At 50.3% G+C, this 22,798-nt stretch overlaps 6 protein-coding genes across 6 annotated transcripts; 4 read left to right on the top strand and 2 right to left on the bottom strand.

Annotated features, from left to right (window-relative positions):
* Positions 1-186: 186 nt before the first annotated feature.
* Positions 187-2,073, top strand: N7446_007207 (uncharacterized protein; the record flags this gene model as incomplete). Its single annotated transcript, XM_058515953.1, has 1 exon — positions 187-2,073. The coding sequence occupies one exon, from the start codon at positions 187-189 to the stop codon at positions 2,071-2,073; it is 1,887 nt and encodes a 628-aa protein (XP_058373131.1).
* Positions 2,074-2,566: 493 nt separating this feature from the next.
* N7446_007206 (cytochrome P450) lies at positions 2,567-4,324 on the top strand (the record flags this gene model as incomplete). Its single annotated transcript, XM_058515952.1, has 4 exons — positions 2,567-2,785; positions 2,841-3,038; positions 3,109-4,206; positions 4,268-4,324. 4 exons carry the CDS (start codon positions 2,567-2,569, stop codon positions 4,322-4,324), a joined length of 1,572 nt encoding a protein of 523 aa, XP_058373130.1.
* Positions 4,325-4,799: 475 nt separating this feature from the next.
* Positions 4,800-9,677, bottom strand: N7446_007205 (BTB domain and ankyrin repeat protein; the record flags this gene model as incomplete). Its single annotated transcript, XM_058515951.1, has 1 exon — positions 4,800-9,677. The coding sequence occupies one exon, from the start codon at positions 9,675-9,677 to the stop codon at positions 4,800-4,802; it is 4,878 nt and encodes a 1,625-aa protein (XP_058373129.1).
* Positions 9,678-11,174: 1,497 nt separating this feature from the next.
* Positions 11,175-12,067, bottom strand: N7446_007204 (uncharacterized protein; the record flags this gene model as incomplete). The annotated part of the gene is made up of 3 exons (XM_058515950.1): positions 11,175-11,447; positions 11,502-11,769; positions 11,823-12,067. The coding sequence occupies 3 exons, from the start codon at positions 12,065-12,067 to the stop codon at positions 11,175-11,177; spliced, it is 786 nt and encodes a 261-aa protein (XP_058373128.1).
* A 3,420-nt stretch (positions 12,068-15,487) lies between these two features.
* N7446_007203 (putative secretory lipase) lies at positions 15,488-16,900 on the top strand (the record flags this gene model as incomplete). The annotated part of the gene is made up of 1 exon (XM_058515949.1): positions 15,488-16,900. The coding sequence occupies one exon, from the start codon at positions 15,488-15,490 to the stop codon at positions 16,898-16,900; it is 1,413 nt and encodes a 470-aa protein (XP_058373127.1).
* A 2,291-nt stretch (positions 16,901-19,191) lies between these two features.
* On the top strand, positions 19,192-22,621 carry N7446_007202 (uncharacterized protein; the record flags this gene model as incomplete). The annotated part of the gene is given in 5 exon segments (XM_058515948.1): positions 19,192-19,456; positions 19,507-19,748; positions 19,819-19,917; positions 20,002-21,569; positions 21,586-22,621. The coding sequence occupies 4 exon segments, from the start codon at positions 19,515-19,517 to the stop codon at positions 22,619-22,621; spliced, it is 2,937 nt and encodes a 978-aa protein (XP_058373126.1). The 5' UTR covers positions 19,192-19,456; positions 19,507-19,514.
* Between the last annotated feature and the right edge of the window lie 177 nt (positions 22,622-22,798).

Genomic DNA, 22,798 nt, shown 5'->3' with positions numbered 1-22,798 from the left:
TTTCTTTTTTCGCAGCGTATGATTTCTGCTTTCAACCGGTGTAACCACAGCCTTCGTTGACTCTTCATATTCTACCTGCATGTTCTCCGATCTGCCGTGAGACCTCTTTGCCTCGGCCAATCCCCACGTTCTAGGTGAGCATCGCGGATTATCCGTCTGTGGCTCCTCTGGGAGCTATTCTCTGCAATGCCGACCTCCAATACCACCTCTTCCCCCGTCAAGCGCCCCGGTCTCGGCCGCCGTGCGGTATCCTCTCATGCAGTCGTCACGCGCGCCAACCCGAATGACCTGTCGGAGTCTCACACGCAGAAGGCGCCCGTGCATCATAAGGCACACCGCGCCCATGTTGTTGGCGGTCACCGCAATCATCACCGAAACCCCTCCATCGGAAAAAACCTGAGCAAACTCCAGCGATTCCAACTTGCCCAGGTTGGTCCCGAAACTACCGGGCGTCATCACCAGCGCAAGAAGTCTGCGCCCGCAACTCCGATAGCAAGCCCCAAAGAAGGTGGACATGTTCGTTGGGATAATGCCGTCGATAATCAGCCCACCGCTCCTCCTATGAAGAGAAACTATTCGACTCCTGCCTTGCGCCGGAATAACTCGGCTGTCGGGAAGAAAGCGTTGGTGACCGAACGACCCCATTCCAGTGCAGCAAAAAAGAAGACGGTCGGCTTCGAGTTGGGTGATGACGACGTCGAGGTCGACGACGCTGATTGGGAAGATACCACTCAGTCGCCCGAAAGTACGCGGCGTAACTCTGTCGTGCCATCCAACCACAGCGCTGATAACACCACTATTCTTGTCGATCCCCTTACATTTGTGAAGCGCCCCTACCCTCAGATTGCTCGGGCGACCAGTCTCCCAGAATCGATCACAAGCAAGTTTGCTCGGGAACGTGCCGAATTGGAAGAAGGCCAGGACCAAGAGGAAGACGAGGACCACCACGACTCTGACAACGACTCCGAGAACTCTAGCCAGCACACTGAGCAAGGTGATATCGCAACCCGCCTTCTCAGCCCCTCCCACTCGGCCAAAGCACCTCCCGCCATGTCTTCGATTTCGGCGATGGTCAAGCCGGCGGCCAAGGATCCCGCATCGCGCAGCAGCGCATCTCTCAACCTGGCTGCTGGCCAGGAAAGCGCCCGCCGCACGTATTCTACGGCCAGCATGGCCAGCATGCCTGGCTCTCACCCTCACGCTACCTCATCCTCTATGGAAGGAGGTGTCTCGAGATTCATTATGAACAACAAGAACAGCATCCAAGCATCATCCCGTACTGATTCTGACCCGAACACCCCGTCTTCATTCCTCCCTCACTACCATCCGCAGACCCCGCCTTCTCCTGGTCGCGCCACTGGCAAATCCACTGCTTCTCCTGCGCGCCCACGTGGTGCTGACTTGCCTTCTCGGACACAGCAGAAGCTATGGCTTCAACGCACTGCCACTCTCAACAACTCTCCCCCTGATAGCCACGGGGTTCCACCTTCGGCAGCCCCGTCCACGGTTGACCCAACCTTCAACACAGTCAACCATACGCGCCCTGGTACTGTCACATTTGACGCCAGCCGAGGGTTGACCAGCGGCGGTCGAGCTGGAGGCGCAGGACATGACGGTGAAACTCGGCATATCCGCAAGGCGTACGAGAAAACCTCCCTAGAACTCACAGTTGTGCGGCGTTTCCAATCTCCCACCGGAGAGAGCTTCGCCCGACTTCGTCATGTTGCCCGAGCAGCTAAGGTTGCACAAACATCATCAGCACTCGGCAAGCAAGTCAAACCAGCCCCCTCTTTGCCTCTTCTCCAACAAGGCAAGCGTCCCAGTCGCCTCAGTTCAAGTCCCACGTCTAAACCATCAACTCGTAACCCAATCACGATCGAAGATTCAGCGGCCAACAGCGACCCCACCAAGTCTGCCAAGTCCAGTGATCCTTCTTCTCGCATCCTCTCCACCTCCGCCGAAGCCTCACGGGATCTCATAGGCGAGAACGAAGTTGAAGACTACCAGGTCAACGACGCCGAAATGATGATCCGTCGGATCTGGGAAAGCCGAGAGGTAGCCACGCACGGCTAACTTACGACGTTTCACCTCATCTTTTCCTTATTACGTTCATGACAATTCTTTAGCTTGCACGGTTGTTTGGCGTTGGTGGCATTTCTTCGGTTTTTTTTTTCAGTCATTATTAACATTATCATTAGCAGCATCCAGACCGAACATAACCTATCTTCCTGTGTCCTTTTTACATTTGTTGATATATCTTAACTTGCGAGCCAATCCTACAAAATGTAATTGCAAGCCTCAGCCCACTCTGGACCCCAGCTATCCGTGCCCACCAATCCCTCTACTTTCATTTGTTCTACCCCTGCATAACAAATTGGCTGCCTACTAATGGCCCCTTTCATTCCTTTCGGTTGATGCGACATCCGGGGTTGCGGGCATGGCCTGACTGGATGAGTAATGGCCAATCCCGCCCTGCTGATTTGCCCTACAAGACCATAAGTATAAACATGTCAGTTAACATGTTAATTGTACAGATGAACATTCAATTTACTTTCATTCTCTAATCATGGACTTACTCGTGTCACTGGTTGCAGGCCAGATTCTGCGGATTGCCTACTACACCACCGGAATTCTCGTGGTCTCAATCATCCTCAATGTGATCAACCAGCTCGTCTTTTACAGCAGGAAAGAACCTCCTGTAGTCTTTCACTGGGTTCCTTTTATTGGAAGTACAGTTTCCTATGGCATGGACCCGTATCAGTTCTTCTTTGCGTGCCGTGCAAAGGTGAGTGTTTTCTGCGGAAGTATATCACCAATGTCGCCCACTCACAAACAATCAGTACGGAGATATTTTCACTTTCATTTTGCTAGGAAAGAAGACAACTGTCTACCTAGGTGTCGAAGGCAACGAGTTTATCCTAAATGGAAAACTTAAGGATGTCAACGCCGAAGAAATCTACAGCAAGCTCACTACACCCATCTTTGGAACCGGTGTTGTCTACGACTGTCCTAATTCCAAACTCATGGAACAAAAGAAGGTACCTAATTCTCTTCTATACCATCTCATTACCCAAGTACACAGTACTGATCATGCTGCCCCTAAATCAGTTTATAAAATTCGGCCTAAGCCAAACAGCCCTAGAATCCTACGTCCCCCTAATCGCCGACGAAGTCACCTCCTACATCAAATCCTCGGGCAATTTCAAAGGCCAATCCGGAACCACCGATCTAGCTGCAGCCATGGCAGAGATAACCACTTTCACAGCAGCCCGCACCCTCCAAGGCGAAGAAGTCCGGTCAAAACTAACATCCGAATTCGCCGAACTCTTCCACGACCTCGATCTAGGCTTCCAACCAATCAACTTCATGTTGCCTTGGGCACCACTACCACACAACCGCAAGCGAGACATAGCCCATGCTCGCATGCGAGCAATCTACCTCGAAATCATCCAAGCAAGACGAGAAGCCGGCCCCAAAGCCGGCCCAAGCCCAAGCTCAGGCTCAGCCAGAGACAAAACAAAAGGCACAGACATGATCTTCAACCTAATGGGCAGCATCTACCGGGACGGCACACCAGTCCCGGACAAAGAAATTGCCCACATGATGATAACCCTCCTAATGGCAGGCCAACACTCCTCATCAGCAATAAGCTGCTGGATAATACTCCGCCTAGCCTCGAACCCCTCGATGACAGAAAATCTCTACGAAGAACAAGTCCAGAACCTAGGCTCAGATCTCCCACCATTGGAATACAAAGATCTCGACAAGTTACCGCTCCACCATAACGTCGTCAAGGAGACATTACGCATCCACTCTTCCATCCATTCACTCATGCGCAAAGTGAAGAATCCCCTTCCAGTCCCGGGGACGGACTTTATCGTTCCGCCTTCGCATACGCTTCTTTCTAGTCCGGGCGTTACGGCGCGGGATGCGCGCTACTTCCGGGATCCGTTGCGGTGGGATCCCCATCGTTGGGAGGAGAGGGTTGAGGAGGAGGATGATGAGTCTGAAACGGTTGATTATGGGTATGGGGCTGTTTCTAAGGGGACGCGAAGTCCGTATTTGCCTTTCGGGGCGGGTAGACATCGGTGTATTGGGGAGAAGTTTGCGTATCTTAATCTTGAGGTTATTGTTGCTATGATGGTGAGGAAATTTAGGTTTTATAATCCTGAGGGGGTGGAGGGTGTGCCGGATACGGATTACTCGGTATGTATTTCTCGTGGATGTGGGTTTGAGGATAGTTTGGCTGACTTTTTGGGGTATTTAGTCTCTCTTTTCGCGGCCCATGCAGCATGCGAATGTGCATTGGGAATGTCGGTCATAGGGCGGAGCTGATTTATATTGGTATTGTTTTGGCATGGATGGGAAATTGTGCACAAGAAAGTCAGAGATTAGGTCTCAAGAGAAGAGATTATATTCAGTGGAGGTATCCTTTCCAGAAGTGAACTGAGTAAATAGAGAGTAGTCTATCTTAAACGGAGTATATCGTGTTACACAGTGACCTCTAAACTGTCCAACCGTCAGTAAAATGCTATTGTTAACGAAGAAATCTTAAGACCACCGAGGAAGACAAGAAAACAGGTATGTCTTTCAAAAGAGGGGGTTTGAGCAGGGAGTTCCAAAGAAAGTTGCATAGAGGATCCGAAAGAAGCTTGAAAAAAGGATTGAAAGTAAAGTTATAGAAGCCATGTCTTCATACAAAGCAGTTGATCGGGTCAGGAAATGTACAAAAAGACATCCGAAACAAAGGATCAAAACAGACTGTTAATCAAACAGCAGGGAGAAAGCAGTCTATACTCTTAACCACGATCCTTCCCCTTACCACGTTGTCCCCCATGTCGTCCTCCACGCCGAGAATTCGGATTAGGAATCCCAGCACCATCACCAGCGCGATTTCCATTCGGAACTCTTTGCGGCTGAGCCGAAGAGGGACCATTTGCACTTGTCTTAGGGGTAGGACGACCAGATCCTGAAACCGACGGACGCTTCTGATTTGGGGTACCAGGCCTATCGCCAGCGGTATTCTTGGGACCGCGACGCTTGCGCGGAGTACCAGGCGTTTTGCCGCCGCGTCCACTCTTGCCAGAACGAGGTTCTGTTGGCTCAGGGTCCATTAGCCCTTGTACACGTTTGCTTTCCTGGTCCCACCATTGCTGGAACTCTTGTTCAGCTTGGATTTCTTGCATGTTGTGCTTTGCTGTAGCTGCTTCGCGGATTGCTTCCTTTTCACTTTGTTGCTGGAGCAGGATTGTTGATAGAGAGTATGAGCCTGAAGATGGAGAACGTGACCCTGTGAGATCGGGACGGGGAATGTGACGGATTGATTGGATGGCTGGTTGGGGTGATGTGATAGTCTGCGATGTGGAAGGCCCCGATGGGGAGGGCTTGGAGTGGGATCCTGTCTGCAAGCTGGTTGAAATGCTGCGGTATTGGGTTTGCACTGGTGTTGCAATTGGCTTTGACTTTGGTGGGGGTGTGCCGGCTACAGTTTGTCGCATAGTCATGGATTTCTGGGCTGCTTTAGCAGGCTCGGGAGATTGAACGCTTTGGCTTGGTAGAGGATCGAGTTTGGCTGGCGTTACTGGCGGAGGTGCTGGCTTTTGCCAGGGGTTCGAGGGTGCGTCTTTCGCCTTCTGCTGCGCAGCCAGCTGTTCCTGCGCCTGCTGTTGTTGGATCTTCTTTCTCTCTTTTTGGGAAATCTTTGGTGTGAAATTGCCACTGCTTTCACGTCGGTCTGCCATCCCCAGCGTAAGGTTTGACACCCGGGACTGTGATGCTTCCCCCATGATGTCTTTGAGATCCTTCTTGGAGCTCGAGATCATAGGCGGACTCCATGGCGCGGACGAAGGTCCAGATAGTGATGGCACAGCGCGCTTCTGGTTGAGAGTAATCGCCCTAGTCTCGGATGGAGACTGTGCGAGTGTCATGTCTTGTGGAGAAGCCATTTGATCATCCAAGAAGTTACCCTCGCCCAATGACATGGCCTCTGGTAGGCTTGCTCCCAATGACGGGGAATCAGGATACGATCTATCCTCGGGAATACCTTCTCTAAACTTAACTCCACGCATGGCACCCTTGCCCTTCGAATCGGGTGTCATAAGACCTTCGTCATCCATCTGAAACATAAGATCGCTTGCTGATTGCCTCGATTTGAGCATCGGACTGTTGCCGGCCATTGGCGACTCTTTCGGGGAAGCGTTCTTCCCTTTGCGCATCGATGAAGATACAGTGACCTTCTCAATTGGTGTCTGCCGAGGTCGAACGTCGTACGATTCAAGACGGTCGAGGCGAGTCTGCAAGGCCATGGCGTCAATCCTTCGCTGCTTGTCTGTCTCAACGGAGCCGACGATCTCAGGATATTTCTCGAAGACATAATCTTCAGAGTTGCGTCCACGGGAAACGGGCCAGCAAGATAGTTGGTTTTCGTGGCAGATCAAATCCAACTCGTGGAGGAGACTGTCGTCCAAATCGTGGAGATATCTGTTAGCCAACATAGCCTCCATATTGAGGCAAATGTATTCCAGAGCAGCATCCTTGAACTCTGTAACGTAGCAAGGGGTGACAGAGTTAAGAAGGTAGCACACGTTGCGAGTTGTGACAAAACGGCCAAGCATCTTCTGACAGATTTGAGACAGTCGGTCGATCATAAGCTCGTTTGCCACAAACATAACATCCAGGAGTAGATCAATGAAGTCGTCAACATCGTTCGTCCGAACTTCATCGAAAAGACGCTCCTCGGTATCAGCATACAGATAACGCAGTACAAAGTCAAAGACGGAACGATCAATGTGCTTCAGATCAACATGCACCTTCTCGGTAGGGTCCGCTTTGCGCAATGCTATCCACTTTCCACCCGCACGGCCATTGAAAAGAACATCAAAGAATGGGCATCTCTCGCATACAACTTGGCTGTGCACTTTAACGGTGTCACCCTTGAGCTGGACTACCACATCCGCGCTATCAAAGAACGAGGAGTGGGTGATAGCATGTGCCATATCAGTCTTCAGGCATTTTTCTGGTTCAACCATTAATCTCGCTGCGCGTTCCAAGGCTGGCAAGCCTAGTTGCATAGCGACGCGCATAACCTCAGTGCGAACCTGTCGGTAACGGGCCGCGTTTGCGGGCGAGCTCCTAGCCAGGTGCCAGACATCAAGTATGCCATCTGTGTAAAGGAAGAACACCACATTGAGGATGGTCAGGAAATCAACACCGTGGATCCGGATTTGAGGGTGTCCATCCTTCCCATACTCGATATCAAACACATCTAGTACGGAGGAATAGTATGATTGCCTGAACTCTTCCAGAGCCTTTCTAAAGACTGGACTGCGACCAGCCAGGAGAAATTCATGAACGGGAATGCGAGACTCCGAAACGGAGCTAGTAACCCAAACAGTCCCTTCGGACCAAATAGGCACGAACTCATTTTCAATATCCGAGGATGATAGGATGGCGCGATGGATGCTTTTACCGGAGGAAAGCACAACAGGAATAGTCCGGGCATCCTCTTCCAGAATGGCATCCACATCTTCCAATTCGGGGGTTGTGAATGGAGACAAAGGCAAGATGTCATCCCAAAGGTTGCTGGGCTCAACGTGAATTTGTTCCTTGGTGACATCGCAGTCACGCTGAGCCACAGCATAGGCCCCGAAGGCGTTGCTGCGAACTGCCACTGCTCGCGAGAGACCAGGGATACGGGCAAATTTGTAGTCCTTCGAAGCACCCTCCTTCTTCTTTGTCCGCTGTTCTTTTCTCCAGGCAGATCCGGAGGTTGTACAGATGATGATAGAGCCGTCTTGACCAACATCGACATCGCTCGCTGCCATGTGGGACTTCTTAACAGACCATGCTCGCACAGGAGCGGCCAGTGAATTGCGAATCTTGGCAGGATTGGTCGTAGAAGCCAAAGCCGAAGAGTTTTCAGACTGGTTGGCTTGGACAGTGAAGACATCACCGGAACTGGATAGAGCACAGATTGTGTTTCCGCCACTTGTCAGTTTCACAATGTGGTTGGCGGATCCGTCATATCTGGTAGCCATGAAGCTATCCCGGATAAATCTCGAGCTTACTTCCAGGGGGAATGAAAGCTTCAAGTAACCATAGGATGAGAATACCCAAACCTCATGGTTCTGTAGAAGAACGGCCGTAGCACGATCAATGGCAGAGACCATCTGAATTGGGCAACTGAAGAGAGATGCTCCGACACGCCTTGGTGTGGTTTGAACTTCAAGAGAACGAGCGTCGGAATCGACTAAACCGAGCTGGCCTTCGTTTTTTCCAAATGTATACAGACCAGAGGTGCTGAATACGACCGAGTGGATAGACGATGCTGCTGCGCCTAGGATGGTTTCCTTCTTGAATGGATTGAAAATCTGACGAGGCGTCAACTGCACAGGGACGTCGTTTCGGTTGTTGGTTCTAGGAAGACCGTAACCGAGTTGTCCAAACTTGTTGCTACCCCAGCTGAAGATTTCACCGTGCTCTGTGATTGCCAGGGTATGGTCTTGACCCAAAGCAACCGAGACGACCTTCTTTCCATCCAAACCACCATTTTCAATGCAAACGAAGGTAAAACGCGTCGACTCATCGCCTGTTCCTAGGCGTCCGCCTGGGCCGAAGCCACAGATGAACAGATTAGCCTCGGGGTCGTCCGTGATGATGGCGGTATGCAGTTTGGACATGACGATATTTTGATATTTCATGGGTTTGTTCCTTATCAATGTAGGTAATTCTTTCAAGTTACCGTCGGGGATGGTGTTTTCAAGCCCAAGACGTTCCAGTTCTTCCAGATGTTCGCGATAGAACCGATGCAAAAGATGCTCGGGGCGCTTCAAAGAGATCCGCTCGGGGAACTGTCGGTCATCCTGATCACCCAGACCAAGGTTGAGGTTCTTGTTACTCCCGAGAGTGAACACTTCATCGGCGGAGACATCCAGAAGAGGTTTCAAGACACTCTTAGCGACATATGCATTATCTTCCCCATTATCTCCGTAGTTTGAGGCGGTATTGGACGCATCATCGCTATCCATATCATCGGCCATCGACCTTGGCCAGCTCCCAGATGAGAGCTGCTTGATGTCGCGGGCCGTGATAGTTGCTCCGAAGACATCGAACGGACTGAAACCCTCGCGATCTTTGATTTTAATCAGGCCACCACTTGGATGGCTTGTAGTCCCGACCTTGCTGAAATCCGTCATGTCTTGCACGTCGCGCGCCATGAGCGCCTGCGCAATCGTTGCATTACCAGCATAAAGAGCCCGGTGCAGGGCGGTCCACCCACTCTCCCAGTCCTGCGCATATATATCAAGGAACGGAACTTCCAGTAAAGCACGTGCAAAGGGGGCGGCGGTAAGTTTCGAGGACGAGGCGACATGGTGAAGCAGTGTGCGGCCGAAATGGTCCCGCGCATTCACGTCGGCGCGCGACAAGTTCACGATCCCGCGTTGCGATTTATCCGGCACAGGTGTTCCAGGCGACGATCCCAGACTTTTCTTGCTTCTCGGTGGGTTTGGAGATGATGCGATCATTGCCACAGGGCTCGCACTTTTTGCTGACAGATTGGCCGCTGCAGGCGTTCCGGAGCCTGCAGCTCGTGGCCCCGCGAACGTCGCGTTCGCCAGGAACCGCTGGAAGCTCTCGACATCATCTTGTATGAAAAACTCCCAAAGCTTGTTACTCATGTGCCCGGACTGATTGACGCGCCGAATCTCTTATCAGGCCCAAGCTAGACGTCGCCGTCAGAGACCGCGACGGAGCTGGGTGACAAGAGAATTATGCGGAGGAAAGGGAAAGGAGTGTCGGCGCTGTACAAGTCGACTCGATCTCTAGCTAAGTGTTCCGGCGAATGTGAATTTTGGTGACGCGAAATTGGTTGTGGGTTCGAGTATGCGCGAGTGGCGAAACGGGTAGGACGTTTGGTATCGACGGAGAGAAACGATGGAGAAGGACTCGAGAATGCAATTACTCCCTGTACTCGGGTAGTCTCAAGAAGAGAAGCTGAAGAAGCTGAAGAGAAGCTGACTGGAGACGAGAGATCCAGATTGCCTTCGATACCATCCGTGGATCGTGGAACCTGGTGCGGTCCGCGATAGCGGCCTTGGGAACAATTATTGTTCCCAAAGCCCGGTTCTTTCAAAGGATCTATCACTATTGCCACATTATTATTATAGGGTATTTCGAGTACAGCCTACACGTGCTGAATTACTGCCGCTTACTATTTCAGCAAGCAAAATGATCTCAATCATTATCTAGGTAACTGTATACCCTTGAGAAATTCCGAGGTGAGTCACAACGTCTATTCTTATAGAAGCCACACTCCAGAACAATCCAATCAACTTACTGATATAGATTGTATATCTCATATGAATGCCCGTCTTCTTTCCTCAGGCTCTACTGGTAGGCGAAAAGAAAACAGATAGCCCCTCAGATATCTATAAAGATGGACTCACTTAATGACAACGAGGCCGTTATAACCTTCCGCGTTTTCGGTCTGACCAATAACGGCGCGCACGTCCCTCCATGCCCCCGGAGGAGAGGCGAGGATCATCCAGGGCGCAGAGCCCGTGGCGGAGTGATAGGAGTATAACTTCATTCCTCTACCCCGTGCTCTCAACGCCATTTCCTATGCGCATCTCCTCTCTTACAATCCGATCCATTTCCCCGCTTTCCTCTCCGTAATGTCCCTTCACTATCATGCTGACCTGCATCCTCCCCGCAATATACTTCAACTACAGTATGGAATCCTCCGTGCACTGTCCAGTCAAGCCGAGGGGAAAAGATGTCACCGGAGTCTCTAACCGGATGGGCAGACAATAGGTCATGGCTTATATGCATACATTGTTCGCGAGTGGCACCTTTCCTATCCCATATCCGGACTTTGACCCTTGACCCGATCTATGTAGCCTGAACTACAGAGGATGAAGTAATAACTCAAACATCGCCCAGTAAGAACGTAATGCACTCTAAGCTGTCCAGTAAGATAGATCGGTAAAGCAATGCAGTATATATGCGAGCACTTGTCAGAGGTATGACGAATATTACGCAAGAGAGAATCTAACTAGGCTTGAATTTGCTAGTTGATTGCATTAAGTTTGAGCATATATGATTGTAATTCATAATTATTTATACCTATCTCGACTAAAGTAGCTATCACACCCAATGGCAAAAGTAGCAGACTCTCAATTCCGCGATAGCGAGACTGGGGAAGTAGACTTGTGAGCGATTGGTAACTCGCGCTCTTCATGAGACTCCCTAGATGCACCCTGAGTCATAAACCCACCAACGGCTAAAGAAACAACAGCAATAAGCTCAGCCAAGAAGCCCAAAATCACGCGGATGGCGAGCGAGCCAGTAGTCGGGCTGAGATATTGCTTCTGAGTACACAGGTAGACGAGACTATAGAGGACGCGAATGCCAATGAACACCAGAGCAAATGCAATAGTCGCAAGCAACTATACATCAGAATGTTAGCTATATTTGGCGGGACCCAGATATAGAGTGCTTACTACTGTACCAGCGCGACCACCAGCGCGTTTTCTCGCAGGCGTAATGAATGAGAAAACAGTCCCAGGAACCAATGCAGCCCAGCAGATGGCCAAAATTACAATTCCAGCTTTAACGATATTCTCCGCCTTCTCAATAGGTTGTTGGTGTTTTTGGAGCTTTGCAGATCCCGCCGCAGTCAAAGCGACGCCGCCAACGACGAAGATGTGGTAGAAGAGTGATAGGGCCCATTCAATCTTTTGGTCGAGACAGGCTATGCGGTAGATGCGACTTAATGTCCGAGTCAGTTATTTATTTATTAAGTTCCGTTTATGTAGACTCACGCTTCATGTAAAATACCGCTTGTTGCGAGAAGGAGAGGGGACAGTCCGACGCTGGAGATGATATTCGCCGTGGGACTGGAGCTGTTGATGGCCAATGCACCGCCAATGATTCTTAAAGTGCAAAATATGAGAAGGAAGAGCCACCCTAGCAAGCCCTGGCGTCCATGTTTGATGATGAGGTATACTGTTGGGAAGGCGAGGGCAATATAGATCGCCAGTTCAGCAACGGATAGAGCGTTCGTCATTGTAGCATACAGAAAACAGATCGGTCAAATGTTTCTCTTGGAGCTTGATCTTGAAATAACCGTTGGAAAAGCAAGATGAGATTCTCGAATGGTGCTAGTACTAGACGAGTGTCCTTCTGAATACTCCATTCCTACAAGGCCGATCATCTTCACTATTGCTAATTTTAACTCATACATAGCTTATCCAAGGAATATTCAAAGCAGATCTTTCTCTGATTCAAATAACCCCTTATTTCGACGGTGTATGTGTTATTGTTTTGGGGACTGAAAGGCTTAGTGCTTATTTTGGTATACAAGCTCCGCCCCACAGTGAAATTTCTCTGAAGGCGCCCAATAAACTAATCTTTGGGTCATCAGAGTGCTACATACATGACAATCATAATCTCAAAAGTCGAGCTAGACCCGTAGCTTATGCCACAAGTCACAGCCTTCTTCAAACCCGATACCGAATGCACCAAACACAGCCCGGAAAGTGGGGCGTATCAAAAAAGCAAGCAACCCGAAACCGAGACGCATTCGCCCGCGAGGTGTCGCAGGACTTTGACCTGAGCTTATTTCCGTCCGAGTCACGTCCTGTTTGTGCATGACTCATGTTTTGATAAGAGTACCAGGTGCGACTTTGCGCAGAAATTTAGGGGGAAGCAAGCCATACCTTACAGTAATGTTAAGGATATTTGTAACCCGGCTGATAAAGTCTTCAGTAGGTTCATGGCTATGAACCATTACATAGATGACACGGTCTATTTGGAACCGCCCAGAAGCCACCGAGATAACTTCAACCTCTAACAAATGAAAGCATAGCCAACCCTAATTCTGCTAAGGATTAGACAAGCATCCAGCTAAATCTATATGCTACAAACCGTCGGAGCCGCAGGTGGCAATCGCATTGATTTATATTGCAGTGGTCGAACCGCGTCCTTCAGTGGAATAGCGGTCTCAGGCGGAGAAATGCCAGGGTCTACTAGCTCAATTCCATCCTACAAGAGAAAAAAAGCATCCAGACATGCACTCCAATATACTACGTTTTCTTCGGATTCTTGATTTCATGATACTGTATCAGGCTCTTAGCAATCCACGCATCAGAGGCCACTCTCTGCGTCTCCCACCCATCATGGGAGTGGTTGGCTGTATGCTCTCCGTTGATATCGACCCGTCTGCTATGCCAGACTGCCATCGTGCCATCCCCGTTTCAATATATACTTATAAATCTCTGAATGGTGCCGAGGGATTGGATACTTTTTTATAAATCAATACATCAAGGTACAACAGGCGAAAATGAAGACCCATGTATCAGATAACTTCGGGCAGGAGTTTAGACAGAAAGATGAGGAGGTAACGTTAATACTGGGGGCGAATGAAAAAATTAAGTGCGCTCATTCTTCTAAATAAGCCAGGTAGAAAGCGCGCTATGTAAATAAATTGGGAGAGCAGATAGCTCGATATAGCCCCAAGGGCATTCAAAGCAGACTAGATTGATCCCCTGGGAATAGGCACGCTAATGAAAAAGTGATTCTGGGCCATCTATAAAATGGGCTCATAAACGACGAACTGGTATAGATGCATCATCAGGCTCTGACATCTACCCCCTCAATAACGGTCGGCATTTACTCTAGATCCGCAATCCCTAGTGCCAACGGAAAAATGGATACCACAAGCCTCTTGCAGCATAAACTCTTACGATAATATATTAATACGATAGAAAAGCCAAGGACGGAGGATGTGACCTTGACCCCGCACATGTGAGCTGCCTGAAGTGAGAAATATCTCATAGAAACTTTACATTATGAGCAAGAACGCTAAAACAGCCTTATTAAAGAGTTCCGGGCGCCGGTCAGGCGGACATACAATCATCGTGCATATTGAGGGTCGGAGCGTATTCACAACGTATTCCTAGCGAGACTGCGGAGATGATGCCTCTTTAGTCTTGACAAACTATAGCTGCAGGAGAACTGCATACTTCCATACATATGCATAGAATAATTTCTGCCACTTCTTGACTGTCCTTTCCGATTCGGGGCTTACCTCTTGCCACTTTTTGATCACCGAGTACATTTAGGTATGGCCCTGGCGATACCATGAGCTATTCACTAAGTACAGCTTACTGGACTTCAACACTAGTCCAGCGCCACAGGACTTCATTCAGCTAACTTAGATCCGCATTCCACCTGAGCGACACCTCGATAAAACACACCATGCTAGCTCTTTCTACTCAACTCGAGTCAGACATCGTGCCTACGTCATTATATTTATGTGGCTGAGCAATATCCAGACCTCAATATTTGGACCTATGATAATGCATTTGAAGCTGACAGGTAGTAGAGGGTTTGTGCAAGGCGGATAGAAGCCAGGTCTACCCCGGAACTTGGCAATCATTTTTTAATGCTTTGGTCCCCTTCTCTTGACCCTAGATGAATATTCTTCCTAGGATCAACCTGTGAATTTCTAGATCGAGCTGAAACGGCTGAAGGGACGCATATGAAGCATGAAGCATAAACGCGAGTAGAAAAGGCGTTAATAGCTAGAGCGTGAAGCCTCATTTTATACCCATGGTTTATACACGTGTTTCTAGGTACATAGTCGAAAACCCGTTGTTTTGCATAACGTTGACAGCTAAAACATACATGTTATTTTGGTGTCATCTCATGCTAAAGCCGATTATTGGGAAGTATGAAAAATGAAAGAAGGAGCATTCCACAAAATGGATATCGAAAGCGTAAATCATTAATTACCTGGCACAATGTGTCCACTCTGTGGCCGAGTTGCTGTATTCTTTTCATGGGAATACATTCCTACTGCTCAAAAGATATCTCTAATATAGTGGTAAAAGAAGCGCCATGTAAATGATCTAGTGATTCTAGGCATCAGTGACCAGCTCCAGACTGATATTTACCCCCGGACACCCTCATAAAGCGGCAGCGGATTTTAAATCCCCGAAGACTAACCGGTACCTCACCGGTGCCTCGTCGATCTCCCCCGGAAGTAACGGAGAAGACCTACGTGGGGCGGGGTTGGCGCTGATCCTCTCGAACGGTGGAGTCTTCTTCTGCCGCTGTTTTTGCTTTTCGTGCCCAATTTTCATCCACATGCTCAGCTTGTTGAATAATCCTCTCGGCTTGAAATGTCTCTTTCTGAGTTTACTTGCATTGCCAGTGGCGTGGGGCTTCCGGAAACTCATATAAAACTCGTTCTAGCGTCTACAAAGTGGATTTCAATGCATAAGACACACTTGTCTTGGCTCCGATGGTTGCATTTATGGCCCCAATGATGATCAACGCCCCCTTTACCTGCCTCGGTAGAAGCTTCGAATCACATTCACAAAATGTGCGACAAAATGTGTGTTATATAGCATCAATACCGAGTCATGCCCCTCTACTTCTCATCCAGAATTCTCGCCTTGCCTCTACTCAATAGAGCAAGAAGATGGCCTTGTCCATTGTCCGCATGGTGCGCCTCGCCCTGGTGGGCTTCATGGCCTTACTGTCAATTGCTTCAGCCCTTCCGGCGGCAGATGTGTCTGTTCGTGCCGTTCCACAGGACCCCAGCACCGATCCGTTCTATCAGCCGCCTGCTGGCTTTGAGTCTAAAGCTCCTGGAACAATCCTGCGCCAGCGAAAGATCAGTGCCTCGTTCTTTGGCTTTATTCCCAACCCTGTGAAGGCGTATCAGCTGCTATACCGCACCACTGCAATCAATGGCTCGGCCATCGCAACCGTGACTACGATCTTCAAGCCGCTTATTGCAAAGAATGATCGTTTCGTGTCTTTCCATACGGCATATGATAGCTCGGCTGTCAAGTGCAACCCTAGTTATAGCTACCAGCTCGGTGCTCCGCAAACCGATTTGATCTCATCGGCGGAGACGTTCATCATTGAGGCATATCTCCTTCTTGGTTATACCGTTGCCTCCCCTGACTACGAGGGACCTGATGCGGCATTTGGCCCAGGTCGCCTCGAAGGAATGGGTGTTTTGGACGGTATCCGTGCCGTGAATAATTTCAAAGACACCCTTGGTCTTAAGAACCCTATGGTTGTTGGTGTTGGTTATTCGGGCGGTGCCCTAGCTACTGGCTGGGCTGCATCCCTGCATCCGAGCTACGCGCCAGAATTGAACGTCAAGGGCTGGGTACAAGGTGGTACCCCGTCGAACCTGACAGGCACATTGGTTTTCATTGACGACACGGCCTTCGCCGGCTTCCTTCCCACGGCCGTGGTTGGACTTTCCAAACCGAGTGCCTACGGCGCCGAGCTGAACCCAATCCTCAATAGCATCTTGACAGACACGGGCCGTGAGAAACTCGATTTCGCGGCAACACACTGCGCCGTTGAGAATTTGTTCAGCTTTGGTGAAATGTCGCTGTTCAGCACCGATATTCAAAGCCTGGGCCGGGGTCTCCTCACAGAGCCTACCATCCAGTCCGTTATGAATAAAAATATCATGGCTGTCAACAAGGCTGAAACTCCCACGGTACCGGTGTTTGTATATCACGCCACTCAGGATGAGGTCATTCCGTACGCTAATGCTTCGACAATGGTCAACTCCTGGTGTGGTTGGGATGCGAATGTCAAGTTCACTACTTATGCTAACGGTGGCCACGCAACCACCGAGCTCATCGCCCTCCCTGATGCTCTTAAGTTTGTGGAGAATGCGTTTGCAGGCAAGACTGCCAGTGGCTGCACTCAGAACACTGAGTTGGCTAGTGTTCTGAACCCCATTGCTCTGGGTGTTTCACTCGAGCCGCTTCTTCTGAAGCTCATTGAAGCGCTGGCTCACTTGGGTAAGCAAGATGCGAATGTCAAGAGTGATACGAAGGTACTCGCTCAGACCATTACCTGATGCACTCACCCCAGAGTTGGTGGCTTTGGCTATATATAAGTCAGACTGATATGTGTTCATGATATATACCCTGTCAGGGTTCACTTTCCTCATCTGGTTCTTTCTTCCTTTGCCCCATTGTGGTATACCCGCCCGTATATATTGCACAGATGCTTTCATCGGGATATAATATATATGATCCTTCTGAAGTGGAGACTAAATTTCGAGCTTATCTGGATGGTCTTGAAACGAGTACGGATAGGGGGTGGCTAGGCTACACTGACAATGCTGTTTGTTCCCTCTTGCTCATATTGTGCCTGGTAGTGGAAAAAGAAACAAAGTCTCCATATACGACACGTAGATACCCCTGGTGACCCGGCTGTTGGTACCCTCAGACTATCCTAGCCCACGGATCTGCCTATCTGCACGAAATTCCCGGTTAGTGCAGAACGCAGACATTGACGAATCGCGGCCAAACCCTAGATTTAGCCGCATCAACTATCGCGCAACGCCCCACTTGGCTTGCAGTAGTATATCTCAGATGCCATCTCTGTGGCGGATCGCATCGAATTTATCAAAAAATGGACATACATGTCGTCAAACACTCAGTCTATGTGTTCTTCGCTCCATCAAGCGGTTGGAGCTACGAAGGACTTGGCTATAGACTGGCTAGTTCAAGTGTCCATGTACGTAAGGGGTCTCCAGGCCTGCATATCCTCAGCTGGCAAGTCTCACCAATTTTACATATCATGAATTCATAGTAGCGCCGCAAGAGATTAATAAGTAGATGATATACTTCCTCGCTTCTGCTAGCTAGGATAGACGTCTTCCTCGTTAAGAACGTTATGTCAAAACAAAGTACTCATTCCTGCTAGACCCTTGCTGATATGCCCATTGCAAAGCAGTTAATCGGAACAAAACAAGCCCTTCAACTTAGGGCGGTCCTCTCCGCCGGCGGATATGTGCTTAAGGATGTGGCGACAGATCTCCATGTTTCCCGTCCAGGCCACTGGTCGTCTTGAAACACTTTAGAGATGATTGGTACATATGCGTTCTCCTCTTAAGGGCACCGGGGGTGGGAACCCCGGATACTGGGCTAAGTTCAAGAGTGGTTGAAGTTGGCTCTACCTAAATGATGACGGGGAACTCAATGTCAAGGAGTGCGGCGCGTGGGTGACTTGACAGCATTTCGGCCTGGGAGCATAGTCATCCAAATCTATTTTTAAGCCTTTTTAAGCCTGTATTTATTCAATTTTGCTGCTGGAGGCTATCTTACTATTTTTTTTCGTGCTTGATAACATGGCAGTTTCTTGACTTTCGAAAGTGATTCATAAGTATATCTACAAAAGCCTACTTTACTGGTAGTTATAAGCGCGCTACAAATATCCCATCGTATTTTCAACCCGCATGAGACTGGTATCTAAATATTCTTCTAAATTCGAAATGAGAGGCCTCTAGCTCTTCATTGGCGTGCTCGTAGCTTGTTCGCACTTCTAATGATAGAAGCCAGGTGCCCAGATTGTTAGGGTGGGAAACCATCATTAAGATAGAGATCAGGCAAGCTGGCACAAGAGATCTAATGCTGGTTTAATATCAGATCATGTGTAAGGAGGCCAATGTACCTTACTGAAGCTCTATCTACTGCGTCCTCGTGACACATTACGCCTTGAGACTTCCCGGAAGCAAATGACCCTTAGGCCTCAAGACCCTATGAAAAATATGTACAGAGATAGTATTGTGAGGATATAAGAAGATGACACAAAGAAACCCAGGAAAGACAGGTCAGGGATGTTACCCCTGCATAACCCTGGAGATCGCGGTCTATAGATCACTGAAAATGCGGAGAAGGTCAGGCCTCCCAGTCACGTATGGGAGACTATGACGTTTTCGACACAGAGCAACAAATCAAGAGAAACCCTGAACATCAACCCTGCTTTCTATATATAAATCTATACAAAACCCAGTATGAAGCTACAGACATCAGCTGTTGTGATCACATCATGGAGATCAGCCGCTTATCGGGCCAATGCGTACCAGGGAACGGATGCGGGTACGCGACCGTGAACAGTTATGATGTTATGACAGTTAGCATAGCTAAGAGAATATACGAAAGGGAAGAGTAAGAGAATAAGAGAATAGTGGAAATATAGCAAATAGAATATAGTAAATGGCAATAACGTTATGAGGTGAAGAACATGACAACATATGCAAGAGCCTCCTGTGGCGGAGACCGAGTCACCGGGTGTGCGTCACAGAACTAGGTTATCTTATTACACCTCACACCTTACTCTCTCCTCATTGCTTCCCCTTCTCACTATGTTCTTTTAGTCCCTTAGTCTCTACGCTGTGACTCACCCCCAGAGTTACTCGTTGATGCGGAGAAGCTCTAGAACGTGCTCCGAAGGTCCTAGACCGGAGTTCCAACTTTACTGCGTCTTCATTCGTTAGCGCCTCACTTCAACATCGTGGATCTGGTGGTTAGCATGGCCTGCAGCACAGGACCCGTCGCTGCCCGATTGCTCCCCTGATAACAGATCCGGTGATAACGCTCCTCTCCGCACGCAGCTCGCACGCAGGGTAGGCAACCATCAGCCATGCTTCGCCCTTTTCATGGCTAACACTGTTAGGGCCCATCATGCATCAGCATCCCCGATCACCGGCGGTGCCCTCATCGGCACCATCCTTCCCCTCCAGACCGACGACTCGGGACGACGTAGGAGACCAGGACTCTACCCCAAGCTCCCCCACCGTGGATATGGGGTCGAATTCGGCTAGGGGGCTAGGGATAGAGCCCGGATCCCAACCTGAACAGGCGAGGAATGCGGCTCCGGCCAAGGAGGCGTTGGCTCGATTGAATCAGATAATCTCGGTATTGCCCCCCAGATCGCCCCTCGGGCTTATCATGACAGTCGGTTGATCGTTGATGTCGTTGATTGCAGAATTACCACACGAAAGCCGCTCTCATCATCTTGCACTCGCGTGTTGCACTCCCTCCTTCATTCACCAAGGGCTCCGAGTCCCCGAGAGTGAACCGCTGGGTAGGTCACATCCCCACCTTCAGCCCTGCCGGGGGCGGCAAGGCACAGTTAAAGTAACGGGCGCTGACTGTTCAATTCATCTAGTTCAACGTTGAGATAGAGGATACTGATATACTCAGAGAACCTCTGCGACTTTGGAGGACATGCGACGCCACCGAAAATCGGCCACCGCCCCTCGTTATCGAAACATACCTTGACACGAAAGGCCTCACAAATAACCAGAGTCTGGTCATTCTGGATGAGAACGGGAAGAGATGGGATGTGCGCGAGTCGCTCACGGCACTTCGAGGCCACGCGAAGCCATATCAGTCCGATAGTGACGATATCATTTTGGAGCGATGGAAGATCGAGTTGGGAGGGTCGACGAGCAGACCTCCAGCCGATTTGGGCTCGATATTGCCGACTGTGTACAAGAAAAGCATTGTTCTCTTCCGATCCTTGTTCACATACTCCAAATTTTTGCCTGCGTGGAGATTCTCCAAGCGCAACAAGAAATCACGGAGAAGCCCAGCTCTTGAGATCAAGTATCGAGTGGTAGATGCAGGCGCGCACCGAGATGCTCCTATTGATCATTTGACGGCTCCGTTGAGCGAGGGCAGTGAAAAGGTGGTGGACACCTACAGCTTTGGCGTCACAGAGTCGCCTGCAGGGCCTTTCTCAATTCAGGTCACGTATCGCACGAATTGTGACTTCCGCGTGGATGATTCAGAGGCTTTGTTGAGCTCGCGGTTCATGGGTGCCGACGACGAGATTTTCCGTCCGTCATTGCCTTCAGAGGATATTAATCGCCTCAATCCTGAAGTAGGGTCGGTACCGGTAGGAAGAAGGACAGTCGAGAATCCTGACTGCACGCGCGCATACGGGAGTCTGTCAACGTTCCATCAAGTCGGTCCAGCGACGGGGGCAAGTCCTATCTCAGCGTTACGCGCACTCAGAGACTCTGGCGCAACGTCACCTTCTCCAACAGAAACCCCCAAGAAGCTCCTGCCTCCTGCCAAAGTGGTGCCTACTGGCCGAGCCGCGCAAATCGCCGGCGAGAGTGGCCCATCCAGCTTCCCTCGTCGCCCTTCTGTTTCCTTCCAACCCTTCAAAGCTCCCCCTCTTTCTGCTTCCCCAGCCCTGGCAGACTCTCCCTTGGGTGTCTCCCCTCGTAATATGTCCTCTCGCATGCAGACGGGCACATCTGCCGATTCACGCTTCATGCCACCTCCTTCCTCGGCCGCTTCTGCGCGCCGACCTCTTTCCATCCCATCCGAACAAGCCATTTCATCCTCCAATTCTGCATCTCCCAAACCAGCTCCTCCTATTTCTCGATATAGCAGCTCCTTCAGTCACCGACGAGGCCGTCTTTCCGCGGGGGCAAACAGACTCGACGACGAGCAGTCGAGTGGCAGAGCGAGTGCTACCTCATCCAATGCTCAGCCAGGATCAGGTCTACTGGCCGAGGCTACTGGAACGAGCGCGGAGTCTATACACGCAGACGATGAAAACATTTCCGACTTCCTCAAAATGCTTGACTCGAAGAAGGATTTGTTGAGGTCTTCTACTTCGGCATCCATTCAGTCTGGTACCCAGAGACTCTCCTCAACCCAACTTGCTCTGAATCGCTTCCGAGCCATGCGCGACTCCAATGATGTTTTGTCGGATTCCATGTCAGCTTCTATGCAGGGACATCGGCCTTCGATCTCTTCAAGCAAGCAGCTCTCCGGGGTTCCGCCTATGGTCTCGGGCACCTCAATCTCCACAGCATCCTCCCCAGGAAAGCCCATCTCTCCGCACACTCCTCACACCCCCTCATACTCCCGCTATTCGTTCTCGCCTGAGCTCCAACAGCGTTGCCGATGATATTGAGACTGATCATCGACGGATTCCTCGTATCGAGCACGACTCTCCGCTGGAAGAGCATCCTAGTATTGAGGGCAACCAGGGTCCTTCTTCTACTGCCGGTGCTATCGACATTCCTACTTCGCCTCGCGTCTTCTCCCCTGCTTATCGTCGCTCGAGTTCTGCCGCTCAACGCCGGGCGCCAGTCACGGGTGACGATGATGATATCTTCCCCTTCGGTCTGCGCAGCCTCAGTCTCGGGGCCGATGACCGGCCTGCTGTCAGCCCGGAGGCCATCCAGCCACAAAACGAATACGCGAGCTCCGACACTACCACCTACGACGCTCAGAAGGGCCAGCAGTCCTCCATCGAAAGCCCAACCGTGCCCTCTGCATCTACTGCTGGTCGATATCGGGATGGTGCCTCTCTTCGCGGCCAAATGTCCGGACCAACAGGAGCATCCGCTTCCTCAAACCCCCATCTCTACCAGCCTCGCTTTGCCAGCTTCCGCGGTCGAGGAAACTCCGGCGGGCACTCACTAAGCTCTGCATCCAGCAGTCTAGCCCGAGGTGCCAACATCCCACCGCATCTGGTCGAGCGCGATCAAGATCGCGACGGTAACGCCAGCGGAAGCAACAGCGGAAACTCAACCATGGAGATCCGTCGCGGCTCAATGCAACGCCCTGGAACAGGACGTACCTTCTCAGCCCAAGCACCGGAAGACGACGAGCCTCTGCTTTTCGCCATGAGTGATTTTGGTGCCTCGCGCCGCAGTTTAGAGGAGAACCGTGGCAACCACGGCGGTGCCGACTCCGCTGGGGGCTCGCGACGTGGTAGTGGGAGACGAGGAGCTGGGCTCCCGAACTTCCATATCTGGTGATCTAACCTATGAATCTACCTAGCACCATGTTTGATTATTCTCTTCACTTCTTTCTTTCTCACTTCCAACCGCTTAGTTTTCTGTTTATCACCGTTCTATCTCTTTTTTGTTTCCAGTCTCCACCCCAGTTATGTCTTCCTGCTTCTAAAATGCTTTGTCCTTCTGCGTGCGTCGCTT

Source organism: Penicillium canescens, assembly GCF_028828765.1.
Source record: "Penicillium canescens strain IBT 15451 chromosome Unknown utg000004l_segment0_segment0, whole genome shotgun sequence".
Classification (NCBI taxonomy): domain Eukaryota; kingdom Fungi; phylum Ascomycota; class Eurotiomycetes; order Eurotiales; family Aspergillaceae; genus Penicillium; species Penicillium canescens.
This window is presented reverse-complemented; position numbering and strand designations above follow the sequence as displayed.